Source organism: Hyperoodon ampullatus, assembly GCF_949752795.1.
Source record: "Hyperoodon ampullatus genome assembly, chromosome: 18".
In the NCBI taxonomy this organism is placed as follows: Eukaryota; Metazoa; Chordata; class Mammalia; order Artiodactyla; family Ziphiidae; genus Hyperoodon; species Hyperoodon ampullatus.
In genome coordinates, this window is record NC_136931.1 from 1,374,890 (window position 1) to 1,395,733 (window position 20,844).

A 20,844-nucleotide genomic window follows, 5' to 3' on the forward strand; every position below is an offset into this window, starting at 1 on the left:
GCGACCGCTGTCCAGAGCAATCCACCAGCAACTCTTCAAAGAAGTTTCAGTGGCTTTGCATGAAACCGAAAAGTGATTCCAAGAAAAACTTAAAATAACAACCATCAGAAACACAGCTGTAAACAGCAGTGAGATACCATTTTTCATGTGTCAGGCAGAGGGGGAGCCGCCGTGCTGGGGAAGGTTCGGGCTCCCTTACTTTGGTGGCTGGGCTTCAATGATCAATGGACTTCCAGAGGGAACCTGCCAAAAGCTATCCACATTACTTTAGGCACATCCTGCTGGGCCCAGCAACGCCAATTCCAGGGATTTCTCCTACAGAACTCACACTTGCACAAAAAAGCAGCTTGTGTCCAAAAATTGGTAACAACCCGACTGTCAACCAACAGGGGACACGGTGGACAAGTTATGGCAAGTCTAGATCATCGGGGATGATCTCTAAGAAACACCGAAGGGGAAGAAAGCTATTTGTTGATACTTTCAGGAACAGAACTTGGGGCGGCAGCCCCCAGAGTGAGAGAATTTATATCACATACTCCTATCTTCACTGACACCTGAATCATTTTAAAGCTAAAAATAAATTTTTACAAAGGGAAGGGGGAAATTGGGAGTTACTGTGTAAGGAATAGAGTTCCAGTTTAAGAAAAAACGCTCCGGAGATGGAGGGTGGGGATTGTTGCCCAGCGATATAAAGATACTTAATGCCACAGAACTGCACGCTTAAAAGTGGTTAAAATGGTACATTTTACAGCAATAAAAGAGTCAATATAAATGTGGCAACCCACTTCAACCAGGAAAAAAGAATCCTTGCTTATATGGAGCTTAAGAAAAGGGGAGCGGGGTTTGAAAGCACCTATCTCCGAAGGAGCTCCTCCCTGAGCAGCCCGCCACCCAGGAACAGGTCGCCCAAGGGGTGGGGAGTCTATGGGAACCCCGGGCGGCGGGGCCCGCATCCTGCCGAGCTGAGAGCAGCTTTCACCCCGAGTCTTCGACCTCAGGGACCCGCGCCCTACCGGTAAGGCCGCCGCCACGCGCCTGCGCAAAGCCGGCGCCTGCGCGGACACCGCGTTGGGACAGATCCCCACGCCTGCGCAGAGCCGGAGCGCGTCCGCTGGCCAGCGGGGGCGGGCTCAGCGTCTGCAGTCCATCGTCCGATCCCGCTCATTGGCTGAGAGGTGGAGCGTGGACAGGGCCCGCCGCTGATTGGGCAGCACGCGAGCAGGTGGGGCGACGCGGACCAATCGCGGGGCTGGCTGCGGCGCGGGTAGGAAAGGCCTGCTGCCGGGAGCTAGGGTCGCGCTGCTTTTCGGCCATGGCCTCGGAGAAGCGGCTCGAGGTGGTGACCTGCACCGCGCCGGTCAACATCGCGGTCATCAAGTACTGTGAGTGGCGGGCCTCGGGGCGCGGGATGTGGGGGCCCTGCGGACGGGGAAACTGAGGCTCGGAGGGGCCGGTTTGGGCGGTGGACCGGGTCCTCCGGCCGCGGCAGTTGGGCTGGGCCCTCGTCTGGATGAGATTGTGTGTCCGCGTGCAGGTGTGAGGACCCGCCGCGCCCTCCACCCGGCAGGGCAGTGCGATCGCGGAGCTGGCACCACCTGCAGCCGGGACACCTGGGGGCACTGTCCTTACGGGACGTCCGTCCCCGCGGGGCTAGACACCGGGAGACACACTCCATACAGGTCGCCCGTCCCCGCGGGGGCTTGGCTCCCATGGTCACGCCCACTCTGCCACCTCCACCTGCTCTCCGTGTCTGTCTTGTTCTGGTCTCAGGAATGCTCCTGGGATTCGCTCTTCTTGCTCACTAGTTTCTGGAGAGTCGCCCGGGTGAATCTTGGAGTCAGTTATTCTCTTCTGTTCCGTTCCCAGCGTAGAGGGGCCACAGTTTGCTTGGCCATATGCCCTTTCAAGGCAGCTGGGCTGTTTCCAGTTTGGGTCAATTATGAATAAAGCTGCCGTAAACTTTCCTGTACAGGTTTTTGTGTGAACATAAGTTTTCATTCTTCTGGATAAATGGCCCGGAGTACAGTTGCTGGGCCATAGGGTGGTTGCATGTTTGGTTTTTTAAAGAAACACACTTTTCCCGCGTGGCTGTACCGTTTTTCATCCCTACCAACAACATATAATGTAGGTGTGATCCAGCTTTTCCGCATGCGGTGTTGTCACCAGCTGTTATTTTAGCCATTCTGATGGGTGGGTGGTGACATCTCACTGTGGCTTTAGTTTGTGTTCTCATGCCGCTCAGTGATGTTGAACAGCTTTCCCAGTGCTCATTTGCTTGCCCTCTGAGAGTCTTATGTGAAATGTCTCTTTAGGACTTTCGTCCACATTCTAACTGCATTGTCTGCTTTTTACCGTTGAGTTTTGAAAGTTCGCTTTGTATTTTAGATACTAATTCTTGCTGGATGTGTGGTTTGCAGATATTTTCTCCCACCGTGTAGCTTCTCTCTCCATCCCCCTAACAGGGTCTTTCAAAGGGCTGAGTTGTTAAAAGGGCCCCAGTGGGTCACCTTCTCCATCCTTCCTACCAAGTCAGAGCCGTCTTTCCTAGTCCTACGTCCTGAAGAGTGTTTATGTTTTTTCCTAAAAGTTTTAGGGTTTTACGTTTTAAATCTAACTCTGTGATTCATTCTGAGTGATTTTTTTTGTCCAAGGTCTGAGATGTGGGGCTCAGCTCTGCTCAGTGGTGGATGTCCAGTGACCCAGCAGTCTTTTCGGAAGAGGCTGCGCCTCCTCCGAGGAACCGCTTTTGCACTTTTGTCAGAAACCAGTTGGGCGTGTTTACGGGGGATCCTTCTGGACTTTCCTGTATTACCTACCAGGATTTGTCTTTCTTGTGTCCCGTAACTGTCTGCCACCCCAAAGACCCTGCACAAAAGTGCAGCACCTGTGCCTAACAATGGATTTGAAATTTTGGACTTTCTGGAAGGTTTCCTGTGTTTGCTGTGATATGACAGGAGGGGAAGTGCTCAGCGGAAGTGGGGGGAATGCTGTCTCCAAGGGGTACGAACAGGGAGATTTGAAGAGTTTTCAGTAACTGGGGCTCCTTCTGTTTGGGAGGAAAAGGCAAGGGCCTTATAATCAGAGCACTCAGCACCTGGTAGGCGCTCCGAGGCTATTTGTTGAGTGAGTGAAAGACAAAACAGAAGCAGTGAAGCAAGGGGTCCAGCCCTGCTCTCGGGAGCTAAGTGAAGTGGGGGAGCAATCCAGGAGGGCTTCCTGAAGGCGGGGGCACAGCAGGAAGAGGACTTAGCTTGTGCAGTGAGAGAGCAGGGTCCAGGCAACTGGGGAGCTGTGGGGTGGCAGCGGGGGTGGGGAGGGGTGGGGTGTGGGTGGGCGGGAGCAACAGTGCGCCAGTCTGCTGGGCTGGGACACTGACCGGCTTTGCCGTGGGCCATGTGTTCCAGGGGGAAAGCGAGACGAGGAGCTGATCCTGCCCATCAACTCCTCTCTGAGTGTCACGTTGCACCAGGATCAGGTGAGCCTGGGCTGGTGATACACACCGAAAAAGTATTTACAAAACCTTTGTTTACAGATGGTGGCAGCAAATCCCCAGCCAATGAATGCTGTGCGTGCCATCACCCGCTGTGAGGAGTGCTCAGCGCACACGCATGCACACGCCTGGCCCCCTCCTTGGCGGTCCCTGCCCTGCATTCTCTGCCAGGAGATGGGAGCATGGGCCGCGCCTTGGGTAGTGGACGCCCATGGGGTGTTCTCACCGCCTGAGCCCAGCCCACCTGCCCTGAGTGGGCGCCCAGGAGGGACCAGGGCCGGAAAGGCCCCCGCAGAGAGGGGTGCTTGGCCGATGCCCGCCACTCAGGAGGCCCTGCACTTTCTTTCCCAGTTAAAAACCACCACAACGGCCGCCATCAGCAGGGACTTCACAGAGGACCGGATTTGGCTAAACGGCCGGGAGGAGGACGTGGGGCAGCCGCGCCTCCAGGCCTGCCTGAGGGAGAGTGAGTGGGGGCCCCGGGGATGCTGGGGTCAGGCCAGGCCCGCTCCTTCCCCTGTGCCCCTTCCTCGCGCTGGGCGGGTCCGAGTGCACAGAAGGCGCTGCTGCCGCCACCCCCCATACCTCCCACGCCCCAGGGGCCACAGACGCCCATCAGCACAGCTGGGCCTGGGGCCTGGGGCCTCCCGAGAAGGAAGTCTGCATGCGGAGCTCGGACAGAGGCCGGTCCCCGCCGTGCTTACCCATGGCGCTGTCTCCTATCCCTGCAGTCCGTCGCCTGGCCCGCAAGCGGAGGAGCGACGGCCACGAGGACCCGCTGCCCCTCAGCCTCAGCTACAAGGTGCACGTGGCCTCGGTGAACAACTTCCCCACGGCTGCGGGCCTGGCCTCCTCAGCAGCGGGCTACGCCTGCCTAGGTGGGTGCCCGGGACGGGCCCCAGTGCTGTGCCCCGGGCATAGGGCCGTGGCCTCGGCTGTGTCACATGTCTGAACGCTGAGCTCTGTGTATAGGACCCTGTGCGTGACAGAACGCCCCTCAAACTGGCTTAAACTAAGCGGGGACGATTTCTTGGCTTATGTAGCAGAATCCCAAGGGCTGTGGCCAGCCCCAGGCTGTCGGACGGCCTACTGGGAGCCCATCTCTCCCTCTGAATCTCTGCTCTGCCCTCCCCTCTGCTGGCTCACTCTCCAGCGGGGACCCCCACCCCCGAGCTGGGGGCAAAGGCACTTACCACAGGGGTGGGCAGCTGAGTCACGTCCTCCATGTAGCCTGAGACCAGTGAGCCAGGCTGCATCGGGGGCAGACGGCCTGCCTCGTGGACCCCCAGGTCCGCATCCTGGCATCAGACCCTTGACCAGTTCTGGCCCTGTGCCCAGCGCTGCCAGCAGCCCCAGGCGTGCACACTTTTTGCCCTCTGTGCCTTGGGCCGTGCCCCAAACAGCACCCCTCAGAGCTTCTCAGAGAAGCTTTCTCCGGCCCCTCGGCACACAGGCCTCCCAGTCCCCAGGAGGCTTCCCGTCCCGCCAGAGCCCTCTGCGGAGGCTGAGTGCATGAGCACGTGGGTGCTGGATGCCAGCCGTGGAGCTGGGGGCTGAGCCTCCGTCACCCGGGTGCCCCCCTCCCGTGGCACTGAGCACAGGCCAGGGACCCTCCAGCCTGTCTGAGCCTCCCCGCCCCCATCACTGCCTGCAGCCTACACCCTGGCCCGGGTCTATGGCGTGGAGAGCGACCTGTCGGAAGTGGCCCGCAGGGGCTCGGGCAGCGCCTGCCGCAGCCTGTACGGCGGCTTCGTGGAGTGGCAGATGGGAGAGCGGGCCGACGGGAAGGACAGCATCGCCCGTCAGGTGGCCCCCGAGTCACACTGGCCGGAACTCCGTGTCCTCATCCTCGTGGTGAGCAGGAGGGCCGAGCTGGGGGCGGGAGGGCCTCCCCAGCTCCCGGGGCCGCGGGCGTGGCGCAGACCTCCCTCCCTCGCCGCAGGTGAGCACCGAGAGGAAGCCGACGGGCAGCACGGCGGGCATGCAGACCAGCGTGGAGACCAGCGCCCTGCTCAGGGTGAGGCCGCGGCCGGCTGGGCGGGTGGCTCCCGGGGCGCTCGGAAGCCGGGCCCCGTGGCTCTGCTCGGCTCACGGAGTGGCCGCCTGCCTTGCAGTTCCGGGCCGAGGCGCTGGTGCCGGCACGCATGGCCGAGATGACCCGCTGCATCAGGGAGCGCGACTTCCAGGCCTTCGGCCAGTTGACCATGAAGGACAGCAACCAGTTCCACGCCACCTGCCTGGACACCTTCCCGCCCATCTCCTACCTCAACGACACGTCCCGGCGTATCATCCACCTGGTGCACTGCTTCAACGCGCACCACGGGCGGACCAAGGCAGGTGCGGGGCTGGGGCGCCCCGGGCCGTGAGCCGGTCGTGCCAGGGCTTCACGGAGCCCCCTTCTCTGAGGGCTGCATCTCCCTCTCGCTCTCGTTTTGGTTGCGCGGCCCCCCACCCTCGTCGTGAGCGGGTGGCCTGCAGGCACTGGGAGCCGGTCTGAGCCGGTCTGACCTCGCGGTCGGTCCCAGGTGGCGTACACATTTGACGCAGGTGCCAACGCCGTGATCTTCACCCTGGACGACACTGTGGCTGAGTTCGCGGCTGCCGTGAGGCACAGCTTCCCCCCCGAGTTGAACGGAGACAAGTGAGTTGTGGGCCCCCTCCCGGGAGGCCACGGCAGGCGGGGACCCGTGGGGCCGCAGGCAGTGTGTCCCACGTGTGCCTCTGTGTGACTGCGGATGCTACTCCGCTCGGCCCAGCCCCGGGGGCACGCACGTGCCGCCCGCAGCTCCTGTGATGGCACGGCGTCTGGATTTCTCCCTCGCCGCTGGTTAAGGGACCCAGTACTCAGTGAGGGGACGGCTGCCCGCTAGGGGCGCGGGAAGCGTGGGTGGGGCCCTTTGATCTGTCACCCGGGGGGGGCGGTGCCCCTTCTGGTGGGAAGAGCCGGATGCTCCCTTCCACACCACGTGGGACCGGCCCCACGACCGAGGACTCATCGCCCTGGTCACCCTGGGGGTAGTTTGTAGGTTTAAGCACCAACCCAAGCGTCAGCTGAGGCCTTTTCTTCTTAAGCTGTGTCCCCCAACGGGCGCAGCAGCAGTCGTGGGCCAGGGTGAGAGGCGGCACCAAAGCCTCGTGGAGGTTTCCCGAAACCCGCCCCTCAGTGACGGCGCCAGGCCCTCGGCCTTCCCGCTCAGCGTCTGTGCGCCTGGTGAATGCTCGTAACGTAAACCCACCATTTAACCGCTTTGAGGTGTACAGCCCGGAGCATTAAGAACATGCTGGGCACCCTTGTCCGTCAGCCCCAGAGGCCCCGACCCCGTTGGCAGTCACGAGCCCCCGGCCCCCGGCAGCTGCTTCGCGTTCCGTCCTGGATCTGCCTGTTCTGCACATGCCCCGTCCCCGCACTCCCCGTCCAGTCCTGCCTTGTCTCCTAGGTTTCTGAAGGGGCTGCCCGTGGAGCCTGTCCCGCTCTCCGATGAGCTTAAGGCTGCGCTGGGTGCGGACACCACCCCCGGCGGCATCAAATACATCATTGCCACTCAGGTGAGTCCTGGCCGCACACCGCACGTGCCCTGCGGGCTCAGCCCCAGGCTGAGGGGAGGGGAGGGTGGGGCTGGAGCGTGGAGACCCCCAGAACAGATCAGGGTCCCTGCTCGAGTGGCAGGGCCAGGATTTCCGCCACATCCATCCAATTCCCAGACCTGTGACCTGTGCACCCAGGCCTTGGCCTCTACCGTCCACCCCAGGACTTGCTGTCCACCCCAGGTCTGCCCGGAGGGACTGAGGCTGTGCTGGAGGATTGGGCCCTGGGCCCGGTGTCACCAAGAGGGTGTCATCTGACTGGCACTTCCTGGAAGGAAGTTGCTCCCTGTCACCTGCCCTGACACTGATTCCTCAACCCCCTAGGTGGGACCCGGGCCTCAAGTCCTGGATGACCCTGGCGCTTACCTCCTGGGTCCCGATGGTTTGCCGAAGGCAGCTGCCTGACCGCCTCCTCGACGGAGCCCTGGCCACCGCTGGGAGAAGGGGCCGCTTTGCTGGGACTGGGAACCGGGTGTGGCGGCTGCCTGGCCGCGCTTGTTGGGATTTGTGGGTGGCCGCCTGGCTCCGGACTGGGCAGTGTGCTGTGGCCGAGTTGGACAGTGGGATGACGCCTGCAGGTGCCCAGGCGGTCAGGAGCGGGGCCCCCAGGTGCCTCACCTTTCCTCGACCTGCGCCCAGCACCTTGCTGAGGTGGGAGCCTGGTTCCGGATCCAAGCACTGGGGGACCGAACCAGCCAGTGGGGAGCTGTCGGTGCATTGCCAATAAAGGGCTCTGGCCCTGAACTCGGGGGTCACTCCCACTGCCCCCAACAGCAGCTTTACCACTGGAGACGACGGCGTGTCAGGGGTCCCCCCTCGGAGCTGGAGCACGGGCCACAGCACAGGGTGCGACCTCAGGACACCCCCGTGAAGTGCCCCGCCTGACCCTGAGCCCAGGCCCCCGAGTGGGCACAGGGTGTCTTCACAAAAAGACCAGTGTTGTGTCTGTGGGGACGGGGGAGCAGCACCAAGGCCGCAGTAAAGGCGGTTCAAGGACTCTGCCTGGCGTGCTTTCTCCTTTCTCTCCAGGCAGAGCTCACCGAGGGGGCTGGGAGGGCTCGGCGGGAGATGGGGCCGGGGACTCGACTTCTGCCCCCAGCTCGCCCTCTGTTGCCCAGCCACATATGGGGTGCTCAGCTGACCCTGCCCCATGGCCATGGCCACCACCGTGGTGGACGTGGTCGCTCAGGCTGACAGGCTGGGGACGCGGTTTGGGCCTGGCTCTAAGCTCCGTCCAGGAAGGGAGGTGGGAAGCGGCTTTGCGGGCAGGAGCCCCTACTCAGCCCGAAGCTGTGGGTCTGCAACCAGAGCCCTCCCTCCAAGTGAGTTTCTCCGTTCCTCTGACCTGAGCGACGTCACCGTTCGCATCCCTCCCCATTGTCCTAACCCAGCTGGGGGGAGGGGGAGGGCATCTGAGCACTCTGACCTTGACCCTGAAGGGGGGGGTCAGAGGAGGGAGGTGACAGAGGACAGGGCCCAGCACCCCTGCATTCTGGATTTTCCCAGAAGCTTCCCACACTCTCAGCACCACCCCTCCCAAATTAGTCTCTGAGCAAAGGGTTGCCTGCAGAGGCCACACCTGTCCACACCTGCACTAGCCCAGGGCCAGATGAGGTGGAGGCTGGGCCTGCGCTGACCTCCGGGGAGGGATCCCCACGAGGCTCAGGGGTCCTGGCTTGAAGCCCCGCCCCCACTCGAGTCCACCGCGGCCGAGCTGGCTGGGTCTGCATGGAGGAAGGCCTGGGCCGGCTGAGCAGGGCCCCTTCCTGAGCTCCAGGTCCCAGGCTCTCGGGGCGGGGGTGGGGGATGAGGCTCCTGGGAGCACTGTGACCCCACCTGCCGCCAGGCCTGCCTGCCACCTGGGGAACCGGGGCTGGGGCGGGGCCAGCGGCGGGGCGGGCCGGGCGGCGCCGGAACTCGGGGGGACTCGGGGCGGGAGGCAGGCGGAGCTCTGGGGACGCGGGATCCGAAGGGCCTAAGCTGTGTCCGAGCAGGGTCGCCACCATGGGGCAGATCGAGTGGGCCATGTGGGCCAACGAGCAGGCGCTGGCATCCGGCCTGAGTGAGTGGGGGGCTGCCGCACGGGGGGCGGGGCTGCAGAGGGCGGCTGCGCCTCGGGTGAGGGGTGCCACGGCAGTCCAGGCTGGAGCCCGGGCTGGGGAAGTGGGGGCCTGGAGGCCCCAGGCTATGGCCGAGGAAAGGGGGAGGGGGCAGGCTGGAGAGGGGGCGGGAGAGGGTCCTGAGGAGCCAGAGGCCCTGGGCTGCAGGCCAGGAAGTGGGAACTGAAGCCTGGGGGTGGGGGCCCCGAGACTGGAGACTCCAGCGGGAAGGAGCCTGGGGGCCTGTGTTGGGAGCAGGCAGCAGCCTCCGAGCGGAGCCTTGGGGCTGGGGAGGGGGATCCGGGGCCCTCCTGCCCCTGCAGACCCTGCACACCCACACCCCATCCTCTGTCCTTTCACTCCTCCACCCGCCCCCCGTCAAAAGAGGAAGTTACAGTCGGGGGAAGAAGCGTTTGCCCCCGGGGGTTTCCGGAGAGTCACCACCCAGCAGGGTTGGGAAAACCTGGCCTGACCCACCCCTGCCTGGACTGGCCCCTCCCGCCCCGGGGGTCCTGTGGTGTGGAGGTGGGCTCCTCCTGCCTCCTGGCCTTGCACTTGGCCCATGGGGGGCGACCGCTCTGTCTCTGGGGCCCAGCCCTGAGTCGGCTCCGAAGGCCATTGCACAAGGCGGCTAGAAACAGCCCATGTGACCTCCTCCCACCCAGCCCCCTGGGGCTGCTTCTGGGGAGGGAAGGCGCCGTCACCCTGCCGCCCTGCGCTCACGGGGGCGGGCGGAAGCCCGTGCCGTACAGACTCGGGAACCTCTCAGGAGGCGGCGGGGCCGGAAGCAAGAAGAAGCCGCTCACGGCTCTGCCCCTCCCAGGAAGGCCCCACACCCAGCCCGAGTGGGCGGGTGGGAGGACTGGGGGATATGGGGATGAGGAGGGTCTCAGCCCACCACCGCTTACCTGGGACCCACCCCGAGGCCCCCACCCCCATCCTGGGGGCTGGAGGAGCCAGCGAAGCTGGGTGGAGAGGGGAGCACTGTACGGTTGCGTTTGGGGAGGTGGGCGGCTTTGGGGCACCAGCCCCAAGATCTGGGTCCAGGCAGACAGGCCCCCTTCTGGCATCTAAGTGGCTGAGAACCCAGTGGGTCAGTACCTGGCTCTCCTCGCTTCTGCCCAGAGCTGTCCTCTCCCCCCACCCTCCCCGCAATGACTACGGCTCGGCTTCCTCCACCATCAAAGGGGGCGGTTTGTCAGAAGGTCCCCCTTCTGGCTCCAAATTCCTCCTTTTGCCGACTTTTCCTCCTGATTCAGTACTAACTACAGCCCTCCGGGCTGACCAGGCCAGGCCCCACAAGCATCGCAGCCCCTGGGCCCTTTTTATTGTAGAAAGTCCCATCTAATCAGACCATGTCCCTTCCAATTCCGACCGCTCCACCCCTGGCCCTCTAGTCCTCTGGGGCCCACCCTCCCTGGCCTCTGCGGAAGCGGCTTCCTCCTGAAGCCGACCTCTCAGCTCACATCCACCTGCTCAGAGAAGTCTTTCCAGAGCACACAGCCTGACGTAGCCAGCACCTCTGCCCACGTTCGCCTGGTTCACCACTAGCTGAAGTTTCCATCCCCATCGTGAGGCCACAGCCCCATGGGAGCTGAGGCTCTTGCTAATGATGGAGGCTCAGGCCAAGGAAATTACACCCCCAGGTCGAGTGGACATGGTGCTGCCTGAATGCAGGGGAAACGTCCCTTCCCTCCTCCAGCTCAGGGAGGTGCTGACAGCACAGCAAGCATGAACATGAACGTAGCTGAGCCTGACGCCAGCGGAAATGATGAGGGTTCAGGGGCCGAAGGGAGGGGCGCCAGGAGTCAGGGCTTTTACCCGCTGAGATTCTGAGGCCAGAGCCGGGAAGAAACAGACCAAAAGATCATCCCCCCCAAGGAATTGTGCCATTTGCCACTGGAGCCTGGATGAAGAAAGACTCGAACAAGACAAAACCGCTGGAAACTCAGGCCTGTACTGCGCATGGGGGCGGGCTGCCCTCCCACACCCTGTGCCACAGGGCCCCCTGACCAGGAAGTTCAGGTCACCGGAAAGAACTACTGAAGGATGTGCTACAGCGAGAGTGAAGCTGGATCCAGAGAGAAGGACGGCCACAGCAGCGTGAAGACACTGACCGTAAATAATTAATAATCGTGGGTAATTTGGGGTGAGACTGAAGTTAAACCTTCTAAAGTCCACATGTGGTTCAGGAAGAGGAATTTTTTTTTTGGGGGCTGCGCCACGTGGCATTGGGATCTTAGTTCCCCAACCAGGGATTGAACCCGTGCCCCCTGCATTGGAAACGCAGAATCTTGACCACTGGACTGCCAGGGGAAGTCCCAGAAAGAGGAATTTTAAAATTAAAGTTTGATCAAGTCAGCAGAAGGCAGGAGAAGCAACAAAAAAAGCTAGTTCAAGAGAAAACACAAATAAAATAGCAAAGTAAGTTATCTGCAATCACAGTCAATAAAAGGTGTTAAATTCACTATCAGATTGCTTAAACTATAAAGAATTTAGCTCTATCAGCTTATTCATTATAGCCCAAGACCAGAAGCAACTGACATGTCCCAAAGACAGGAGAATGGATAAATAAATCGTGGTGGATTCACACAGTAGGAAACTACCCAGCACGACAAAGAGTGAGCTGGAGCTCCACGCAACCCACCGCAGGGAGGGCCTGGACAAACGTTCGGTTCAGCAAAAAAGGGCCTCAGAGAACTTTCCGGGTGGCGGGAATCTTGATTCAGGTGGAGATCACGTAGGGGGTCACACATGTAAAAAGTCTGTGCACTTTATGTAATAATTATACCTCAATAAATGACTGGAAATCCGGGGGATGGTTGGTGGTGACGGTGCCACAACAATGTGAATGTGCTTCGCGACGCCACTGAGCTGTTCACTGATTTTACCGCAATAGAAAAGAAAAAAATTACTGGGGAGGAAAGACAAATACGCTCGCTCACGGCAGGCGCACACAGAGCTGCAGGTAAAGGGCTGGAGAGACCAAGTCCACTCAGAACTGGTGGGAGGAGCAGCATCACACAAAACACACGAATGGGGTCGTCCAGGACACCCCCAGCCGGGAGAGAATGTCCACGCAGCCGGTACAAAATCAGCAACCAACAGTGCAGTCTTTAAATGCATCGAGCAAACGCTCAGCGTGTTGAGGGTCAGGGGCCTGGGGAGTGTGTCCAGGCTGGAGCCCAGGCCTTTCCTCTCCCACACATCCCTCAGCAGCCCCTCAGGCCCCTCCCTGGCTCGAATGCTGCTTCCCAGGGGAAGGCATCCCGACCCCCATGCCTACGGCCATTCCCTATCACCGGCCAGGGGCTGCACCCACCTGGGTCCCCTTCCTGGGCTAACACGGTGGCGGACAGAGGGCAGCTCTGTGGTGGACTGGTGGCCCCTCTGGGGGGTGGGAGCACAGGGAGGTGGCCAGAGCCCCTGCAGGCATGGGGTGGAGCACCTACTAACCTGCTTCTCCTCTGTCCACAGTCCTCATCACCGGGGGCATTGTGGCCACGGCCGGCCAGTTTGCCCAGTGGTACCTGGGCGCATACTCCATGTATCCTCCCGCTGCACACCCCAGGTCGGGGCGGGGGTGGTAGAGATGCCGCTGCCCCTGGAAGGCAGGAGGGGCTCAGAGCAGGGAGGTGACAGACACACCGGGCCGGGCCCTGGCGGGGTGGGAGGTGTCAGTGCCCCGAGGGTGGCACTGAGGCCTCGGGAATGCTCGGGACCCCCTCCACACCCCCGTCTATCAGCCACCCTCCCTAGCCGGCCGGGCCTATCCACGAGTGGACCGGGTCCCCCCTTCCCCCCGCCAGCCCGGCTGTTACAGGCTCTCTGGAGGCCAAGGCAGACGTGGGGGGAGGGAGGGCACAGGACAGCAAAGAAGGCAGCAAAGTGGCCAGAGCTACGGGAATTCCGCCCAGCTGTTTCCCAGCTGTGTGACCTCGGGCAGCGGCCGCACCTCTCTCTTTTCTCATCAGCAGAGGGGGCTCACTGCAGCCCCTCAGGCTGAGCTGGGCTGTTCCTTAACCGCAGCTTCAGTGCAGCAGGTGTGTTGATCTGCCTGCTAGAGTACCCCCGGGGGAAGAGGAGCAAGGGCTCCACCATGGAGAGGTGGTGAGTCTCCCCTCCCCTGCTCTGGGGGCCTCTCCAGGAGCCGTAACCCGGAGGAACCTGGTCCTGTCCCCAGCACCAGCGCACTCGGTGTCTGCCCAGCCGCTGAGCCCCCGGGCCCCTGGGAGGAAGAGCCGGGCGCTCTGGGCTGGGGTGGGCGGTGGGGTGGGCTGAGCTGGATGCGGTCTGTCTCCCCTCCCTCCCTCTGCCTAGCGGACAGAAGTACCTGACCAGAGTGGTGAAGGTGTTCGGGCCTCTCACCAGCAATTACTACATCCGGGCCTTCCTGCACCTGGGGTGAGTCTCTGCCCCCTTGGGACCACCAGCGCCGCCGGCAGAGGACTTCTGGGGTCAAGTCAGGCCCCTCCCGGGCTCTGCCAGAGGTTCCCTAAACCTGTATCCGTCATTACTTACTGGGTAACGATTCACCCCAACCTGGTAGCTTAAGTCAGGAATAATCAGTGTTCTGGGGTTGACGGGGCTCAGCTGGGCGGTTCTGCTCAGCCGTCCCACAATGAGTCTGGTGGTCGCTGCCGGGGAGACCGCCACACGCAGCGCCTCTGCAGCTGCTTGGGCCTCCTCCCTGGGTGGTGGCTGGGGGCCCAGCGCCCTGCCCCTATGTCTGCCCGGTTTGCCCTGTGCAAACCAGACAGAGAACAGCTCCGGGGCCAAAGTTAGAAGCCCAGCCTGGGCAGCACTGGGCATCCCCTCTGCTCAAGGTCCTGGAGGCTTTGTCCTGAGATCCTGTGGTCTCTGACCAAGGCCTGGGGCTGCAGACCCCGCTTCTGACTGTCTTCCGTCCTCCACCCCCGCCCCAGGCTGTCGGTACCTGCCGGCTTCCTGCTCGCCACCATCCTGGGCACAGCCTGCCTGGCCATCGCAAGCAGCATCTACTTGATGGTGAGTAGTGTCCTCCGTGGTCAGCCCCGCTGGTCCTTGACAGCCTTGGCCCCATGGCTGGCCCTGCAGGCCAAGCCCGTGTCCTTGCTCACACCGTGGGGACAGTTACAACGTAGCCTCCATTTTGGCTCATCTGACGTGCTAGCCGTTCCCCTACGTCCTCTGTAACCTGCGCTGCAGCCCTGCGAGGTGGGAGGTGGGGCCTCCACTTCACAGACAAGCGGTGGAAGCTCAGAGAGGGGATGTGGCTGGCCCAGGTCACACGGCCGGCAGGCCCGGCCTGGATTGGGATCCACTGCTCAAACGTTTCTCATCCAGTTCGGGATGCTGTCAGGAGCTCGTGAGCAGGGCAGAGGCCACGTGCAAAACCCTTGGGGCTGGGTTTGCCTGGAGTCCAGGTTACGCAAAGGGCCCCTTGTCAGTGAGGCTGCACGAAGCCACCTTTACAGCAGGGCAGGGGGCGGTAGGGATGGCGCGGGGGCCCCACCAGGCACAGGCTGCTGGACGCTCGCTGTTCTCCTACGCGTGGTGCCCCTGACCTGCTGAGCCGTGGTTCCAGCCCCGCCACGGCCACCAGCTTCAGTCAGGCCAACAGGGCCTGATGATTTTGACTTGATTGCTCCACTGATTACGAGCTGGCTGCCTCCTCATTCGCTTCAGCTGTCTGAGTGCTTCTACGCTGCCTCTTCAGATCTTTTGCCCATTTTTCTATTGGGGTTTTGTCTTTTTCTTGTTAGTTTGCAGGAATGTCACGTGTATTTTAATTGTGAATCTTTTGTAAGCTTTAGCCATTGTGGATACTTCCTCCTTCTCTATTAAGATCTAACTTTGTCCATGAATTCTTCACTGAGCAGAAGTCTGTCTGTCTAATATATTTATTTGCTTTATAGATTGTGCTTTTTAAAAATGGCTTTCCCGGGGCTTCCCTGGTGGCGCAGTGGTTGAGAGTCCGCCTGCCGATGCAGGGGACACAGGTTCATGCCCCCGGTCCAGGAGGATCCCACATGCCGCGGAGCGGCTTGGCCCGTGAGCCATGGCCGCTGAGCCTGCGTGTCCGGAGCCTGTGCTCTGCAACGGGAGAGGCCACAACAGTGAGAGGCCCGCGTACCGCAAAAAAAAAAAAAGAAAGAAAAAGGATTTCCCTGCCCGTATGCCATATTTTCCTGCATTCTCTTCCTTCAACTTTCTAGTTTTACCTTCTGGGATAGACTGTTCTAGTTTGTTTGTTTGTTTTTTCTCTTAATTAATTTATTAATTTATTTTTTGGCTGCGTTGGGTCTTCGTTGCTGCACACGGGCTTTCTGTAGTTGCAGTGAGCTGAGGCTACTCCTCATTGCGGTGCGCGGGCTTCTCATTGCGGTGGCTTGTCTTGTTGTGGAGCACAGGCTCTAGGCGTGTGGGCTCAGTAGTTGTGGTGCATGGGCTTAGTTGCTCTGCAGCATGTGGGATCTTCCCGGACCAGGGCTCCAACCCGTGTCCCCTGCACTGGCAGGCAGATTCTTAACCACTGTACCACCAGGGAAGTCCCAGTGTTCTAGTTTTTAATTTAGGAGGTATGATTATAGAAATTCACTTTATTCTTATGCTCCATAAAGTATATGCTGTCACATATTTTTTTTATCAACTAATGTATTAGGGGATACAAAATGAAAGATACACGTTCTTAGGTCCACTGGCCTCTGGCCCTGGAGTCTGCATTTCAGCAAATTCCCTGGGCTGTGCACTCTTCCTCCTCAACACACCTGGGCCCCTGGCCTCCCTGGCCACCCTCCTGGGCCTCTCCCCAGCCCCCTCACCCAGAGCTGCCAGCCTCAGTTCAGCATCGTGGCCACTCGGGCCTGGGCTTCTGTCCTGCTCCTGGCCCTTAGTCCCTGGGAGGAAGGCTGGTCTTGGGCTATGCGCCTGGAAGCTGCCTCCAGGGGATCTTTCAGGAGCCCCGGGGTTCAGCACCCCTCGCCCTTGTGGGGCCCCTTGTGTTGTGGTGAAATAGCTGGGTTCTGGTTGTGTGGCCTCAGGCCCATCAAATAACCTCTCTGAGCTCCAATCCCCTCAGGTCTCACTGAATTCGGTTGTGTCCTGGCTTCTGGCGGGGGTGGGGGAGCACAGGCGCGGGGAGGTGGTATGGCGGGGCAGGGGCGGCCTGGAAGGACCCCCAGCCCAGCCCCTCCATGTCCTGCAGGCGGCTATCCACGGGGAGCAGTGGACCCCCATCGAGACCAAGCCCAAGGAGCGGCCGCAGGTGGGGGGCACCATCAAGCAGCCACCCAGCAACCCCCCGCCCCGGCCCCCGGCCGAGGCCCGCAAGAAGCCGAGTGAGGAGGAGGTGGCAGGGGTCCCTGTGGGTGGCCCCCAGGAAAACCCCATGCCAGTGACTGATGAGGTCGTGTGACCAGGGCCTTGAGCCACTCCCGTCCCGCCAAAGCTTCGAGGGCTTCTCCTGCAGACTCCTTCAGGTTCACCAGCAACAGGGCTATCATCTTCCTCACTGGCACTGGGATCTCGATGCATCGCCTATTCCGTGAAACACGTATCTGGAATTCCAAGTGTTTGTGTTTCTACTCTGGAAAAGAACGTCTCAGGTCTGGGGGGAGGGCGTATGTGTCCCCCCAGCTCCCTGACCTGCTAGGACTCACCTGCTGGAGCACCCCTCGGACCACCCTGGGGCCAATGTGCCGTGGGCAAGGTGCCCACTTGGGACTTCCGCTCCAGCCAGGTCGCCAAAATTGTTACCAAACCAAACTCGGGTCTGCTCACCCACGCACAGCTAACCAGTCTGCTGACACGCGTTGTGGTGAAGGCAGGTGCAGGGTTTACGGCAGGCACCAAGCAAGGAGTCCAGGCAGCTCGTGCTCAAAAGACCCCCAACCCCCTGGTGGCTTTCAGGGAAAGGTTTTTAAAGCCAGAGGGAGGGAGGGAGGGAGGGTGGGGGAGTACTCAGTGGGTGAGTGAACCCAAAGTGGGTTCGGTAACACATACACACCCACACACCATACATGCCCCCTTCGCACACACACCCCACACACCACAGTAGCCATGGCGGGGCCAGGAGCCCCTGTGGCCCCCAGAGCTTTGCCTGGCTTCAGCGCACACCCCAGCCTGGGAAGCCCCTTCCTTCCCGGCACCCACTCCCCCGAGGTCTGGAAAAGCCCTTAAATTGCTCGCCTCCTGCTCCCACGCTTCCAGAGCTGGCGGTCTCTAGGGACCTCTGGCCTGGAGGGCACACTGCCTGTCAGCCTACACTCTGTCTTCAGCATAAATCCAGTTGGCCCACCGTTCCTCCGCCCCCACTCCCAGGCCACTCCCAGCGCTGCCCTGTCCCGCCCGGTGCCCAGCTGAGAGCCCACAGGCTCCCATAGCCCAGGACGGACACTGTCTCCAGCCCCCGTCCCCATCCGCTCTGACCCTTGTCACCCCGCCCACTGGGCTCCAGCCACACTGACCCCTGGGCACAGGCAGGCCACCTTCTCAGCCTCTGCACAGGCCATGCCCTCTGCCTGGAGCACCGGGCCCTGGATGGCCACTCGGGTGGTTCTCAGGTGGCCTCCACTGCAGCCCCTCTCCCTTCCCTGATCCCTCCACCACCAACCGGCCCAGGGCTTCGCTGCTGGTGCCGCGGTTGTCGGTCACCCACGGGGCACGTGGGCAGCTATCCGTTCTGTTCACTGCTCTGATCCCTGGGCTTCAGCTCACAGAAACTCAGTAAGTGCTGATTGAAGACTCCTTCCAAGCTCAAGATAAAGGTTACCTCCTCCAGGCAGCCTTCTGAGACCCCTCCCCTCTTCCTGGGCCTTACACACAGTAGGTGTCAATCAGCACGTGAAAGTGGCAGGGGGGTGCAGACAACTGCCCTGCAGCCCCACAGCCCTTAGAGCTGACGTGCGTCACAGGTGGGGACTGAGGCTCCAAAGCGGGCATCGTAGCTGATCCAGAACTGCTGAGGCCACGCACTCCTGGGCCCCTAAACTCACTGCCCCAAAACGTGCTCTGAGCCAGGACCTTCTGTCGTGATAGGTCAGGTGGTTCTCAGGTGGCTGGCTGGGTGCCTGAGCTGGGGGGTGCCCGTTAGCTTGGCTGCCCCTCGTCTGGCAGGTCACTCGTGGTGGACAGAAGCCCAAGGAGGTGTCCAGAGCTGCCTGGGCCTCTGCTGGGGTTGGGGGAGCATGACTCAGCCAGGCTACAAAGACATGTCCCCCTGAGCGGACCCCCCGGGAAGTCACCCCAGGACACCTGTCCATGGGGTAGGGAGGTAGTCCCCAGGGGCCACACCCACATCTGTGGGTAGAGGGCTGGGCTTTGGGAACGAGTCCCATCGCCAGACCCGGGAGCTACTGCATGGCCAGCAGGGCACACCTGGGCTCCACTCTGCGTTAAAACATAAGCCCGACCTGGGTGCACCTGGGTCCATGCATAGACCTTCCTAGAAGGACACCCCATGATCTGGGCCAGTGGCTGCCCCTGGGGGACCAGCTGGGTGTTAACGACCAGGCAGGGTAGAGGGTGAGAGAGTGGCTTCACCCGCTGTCCTCTGGGCCAGCCAGTGCTGTGCTCTGAGATACTGTTTACCAGTGAGACAACGCGTATTCACGTGTAAAATAAATAGCTGTTTTAGAAACACGGGTGCTTGTTCCTCCCAGGGGGCTGGGGTGCGGGGAGCCCAGGTGGTCAGGAAGTGGAGGTGGCCATCAGAACACCTCTTCCCTTTTCTGTAGGTGTTTTAGCAAGTTCTAGAAGAGTGAGAATGTTCCTTCTAGCCCAGCTGTTTTTGTCAAAGGATAAACTGCATCTCGAGCTGGGGGCTGCCCAGCACAGGATCATCCCCCAGGCACCGGGGACTGGGCCCTTCCCAGGCCAGGTCTCAAAGCAGAGGCCTGGAGCCTCAGTACCTGCCCAGGGCCCCAGGGGGGCACATAAATACCCGATAAATACACATAAATAGGAGGGGCGTCCCTGGAGGCCAGTCCAGGAGCCGAGCCGGTGATCACCGGGCCGACCTGGGCAGGACACAGGTGCAGCCCACGGGCACTCGGATGAACTCGGTGTGGAAGGTGAAGGCCCCGGGCGTGGGCGCCCCCGCTGCATCCCGGGAGCAGGGCCGACGGCGCAGCACCAGGAGGCTCTGGACCAGCGGCACCGAGTTGAGCGCAGCCGTCTCGCGGCCTGTCTTGGTGCTGATGCAGCCCCTGCACAGGCACTCGGCGAAGGCCAGCTTCTGGGGGTAGCGGCTCTCGTCCGTGTCCACGCTGCGGGACAGGCGGGGTGTCAGAGAGCCCGGGCGGGCGCCCCCTTCCCTGCCCGCGGCCCCACGGCTGCCCCACGCGCTCAGGGCGGCTCCGGGCCGCAGGGCGGGAGGTGTGGGGCGCTGGGAGGGCTTGGCACGCAGCTGGTGCCCAGGAAGTGAGACTGTGCATGTGCCCCACGGCCCTCCCAGAGCCCAGAAGCCCCCCGCTCTCCCTGCCAGTCCCAGCCCCACCCCTGCAAGGACTCAAATGGGGGCCCCCCACATTTTCCCAAGGGGACCCTGGTGTCTGAGGTCTGGGCTGCGGTCTGATGAGACACTGGGCAAGGACCAGCTCGCGGGGGAGCCTTGACCTCCCAGTGGTGGGGCGGGCCCACCGGAGGTCAGCAGGTGAGAGCGCTGAGGCTCGGGGGGCCCAGCGGCCTGTGCCCGGGGAGGCCCGCTCTCACCGGTATCTCCAGGGCGAGATGGAGCGCTGGTGGACGTCAGCTTCCAGCACCTCCTCGGGCTGCAGCACAGGGCACTGGTTCCCGGCCGGCAGCCCCGCGTGCCGGCCCCTGCGGCCCGCCGCCTCCAGGCTGGACACCAGCGCCACCGGCAACGCCTGCTCCCACTTGGCCGCTCGAGCCAGCAGGTGGGGAGGGTCGTGGCCCAGGGGCAGCTCCGCCGCCGAGTAGCAGCGCGGGGTCCCGGCTGCGTGGGTGCGGGCCCCCGGCCGGAGTGGGGGGCTGTGGAGAGCCAGGCTGGTGGGCGGCCAGAGCAGGAGCAGGAGGACAGGGAGGGGCTGGTGGACCAGGCGGTGGGGGGTCAGCGGCGCCCCGGGGAGGGGCCCCGCCCTGCCCGCCGCTGGCTCTGTTCCCTGTGGGAAGCGGGCGGGGGGACGTAGCCTCCCTCTACAGGTGCGGAAACGGAGGCCCGGGGGTATCTGGGCTCCTGGCTCCCTTTTGCCCCCAGATTTGGGCGGCTTCCTGGACTCTGCCGCAACGTCCTCAGCCTGGGTGTCGGGCGGCAGGCCAGGCGGCACCGTCCAGGTGGGAGGGCGGGGAGGGGAGCGGCTCACCATCGCAGCTGGGGCTGGGTTCCGGCAGCGCACCTGGCGGTCCTGGCGTACCCGTGGCTGCCCTGGCTGCAGCCGGCTTGCAGCGCCTTTTATACCTCGGGCCACGCCTGGGGAAAATCCAGCACCCTCCCTCCTCGGGAAGGGCCTGGCCATGCTTCCTCCTCCCCTCCCTGCAGCTGTCCCCTCCCTTCCAGGACAGGTGGACCCACTCCTCCCTCCTCTCCCCCACCTCCAGGGACCCTACCCCAGGCCAAGCACTTACAAATGGGGCTCAGAACGGTCTTCCCTGTGTGACAGGAACTGTCGAACCTTCTCCAAGTGCCAAGTCCTAACCCCTTGTACGTTTTTGCCGTGTGGACCTGGTGAC

At 62.1% G+C, this 20,844-nt stretch overlaps 3 protein-coding genes across 4 annotated transcripts; 2 read left to right on the top strand and 1 right to left on the bottom strand.

The window, feature by feature from the left end:
* Window positions 1-1,312: 1,312 nt before the first annotated feature.
* On the top strand, window positions 1,313-8,064 carry MVD (mevalonate diphosphate decarboxylase; the record flags this gene model as incomplete). Its single annotated transcript, XM_079723489.1, has 10 exons — window positions 1,313-1,382; window positions 3,405-3,475; window positions 3,842-3,956; window positions 4,222-4,368; window positions 5,145-5,344; window positions 5,433-5,507; window positions 5,605-5,823; window positions 6,016-6,131; window positions 6,928-7,036; window positions 7,400-8,064. 10 exons carry the CDS (start codon window positions 1,313-1,315, stop codon window positions 7,478-7,480), a joined length of 1,203 nt encoding a protein of 400 aa, XP_079579615.1. The 3' UTR covers window positions 7,481-8,064.
* Window positions 8,065-9,007: 943 nt separating this feature from the next.
* CYBA (cytochrome b-245 alpha chain) lies at window positions 9,008-16,724 on the top strand. Of its 2 annotated transcripts, none has more exons than XM_079723775.1 (6): window positions 9,008-9,137; window positions 12,652-12,721; window positions 13,210-13,284; window positions 13,495-13,578; window positions 14,100-14,181; window positions 16,361-16,724. In XM_079723775.1, exons 1-6 carry the CDS (start codon window positions 9,080-9,082, stop codon window positions 16,568-16,570), a joined length of 579 nt encoding a protein of 192 aa, XP_079579901.1. In that variant the 5' UTR covers window positions 9,008-9,079; the 3' UTR covers window positions 16,571-16,724. The 2 variants fall into 2 exon arrangements, with proteins under 2 accessions (XP_079579901.1, XP_079579900.1); XM_079723774.1 differs by lacking the exon at window positions 16,361-16,724 and adding an exon at window positions 15,072-16,309.
* A 2,102-nt stretch (window positions 16,725-18,826) lies between these two features.
* Window positions 18,827-20,630, bottom strand: IL17C (interleukin 17C; the record flags this gene model as incomplete). The annotated part of the gene is made up of 2 exons (XM_079723312.1): window positions 18,827-19,421; window positions 19,867-20,630. The coding sequence occupies 2 exons, from the start codon at window positions 20,628-20,630 to the stop codon at window positions 19,160-19,162; spliced, it is 1,026 nt and encodes a 341-aa protein (XP_079579438.1). The 3' UTR covers window positions 18,827-19,159.
* Between the last annotated feature and the right edge of the window lie 214 nt (window positions 20,631-20,844).

Coding starts and splice junctions, on each gene's coding strand:
- CYBA (XM_079723774.1), top strand. CDS start 9,080: ATGGGGCAGATCGAGTGGGCCATGTGGGCCAACGAGCAGGCGCTGGCA. Junction 13,579..14,099: donor CGGGCCTTCCTGCACCTGGG/GTGAGTCTCTGC, acceptor CCCCCGCCCCAG/GCTGTCGGTACCTGCCGGCT. Junction 14,182..15,071: donor CAAGCAGCATCTACTTGATG/GTGAGTAGTGTC, acceptor TTTGCTTTATAG/ATTGTGCTTTTTAAAAATGG.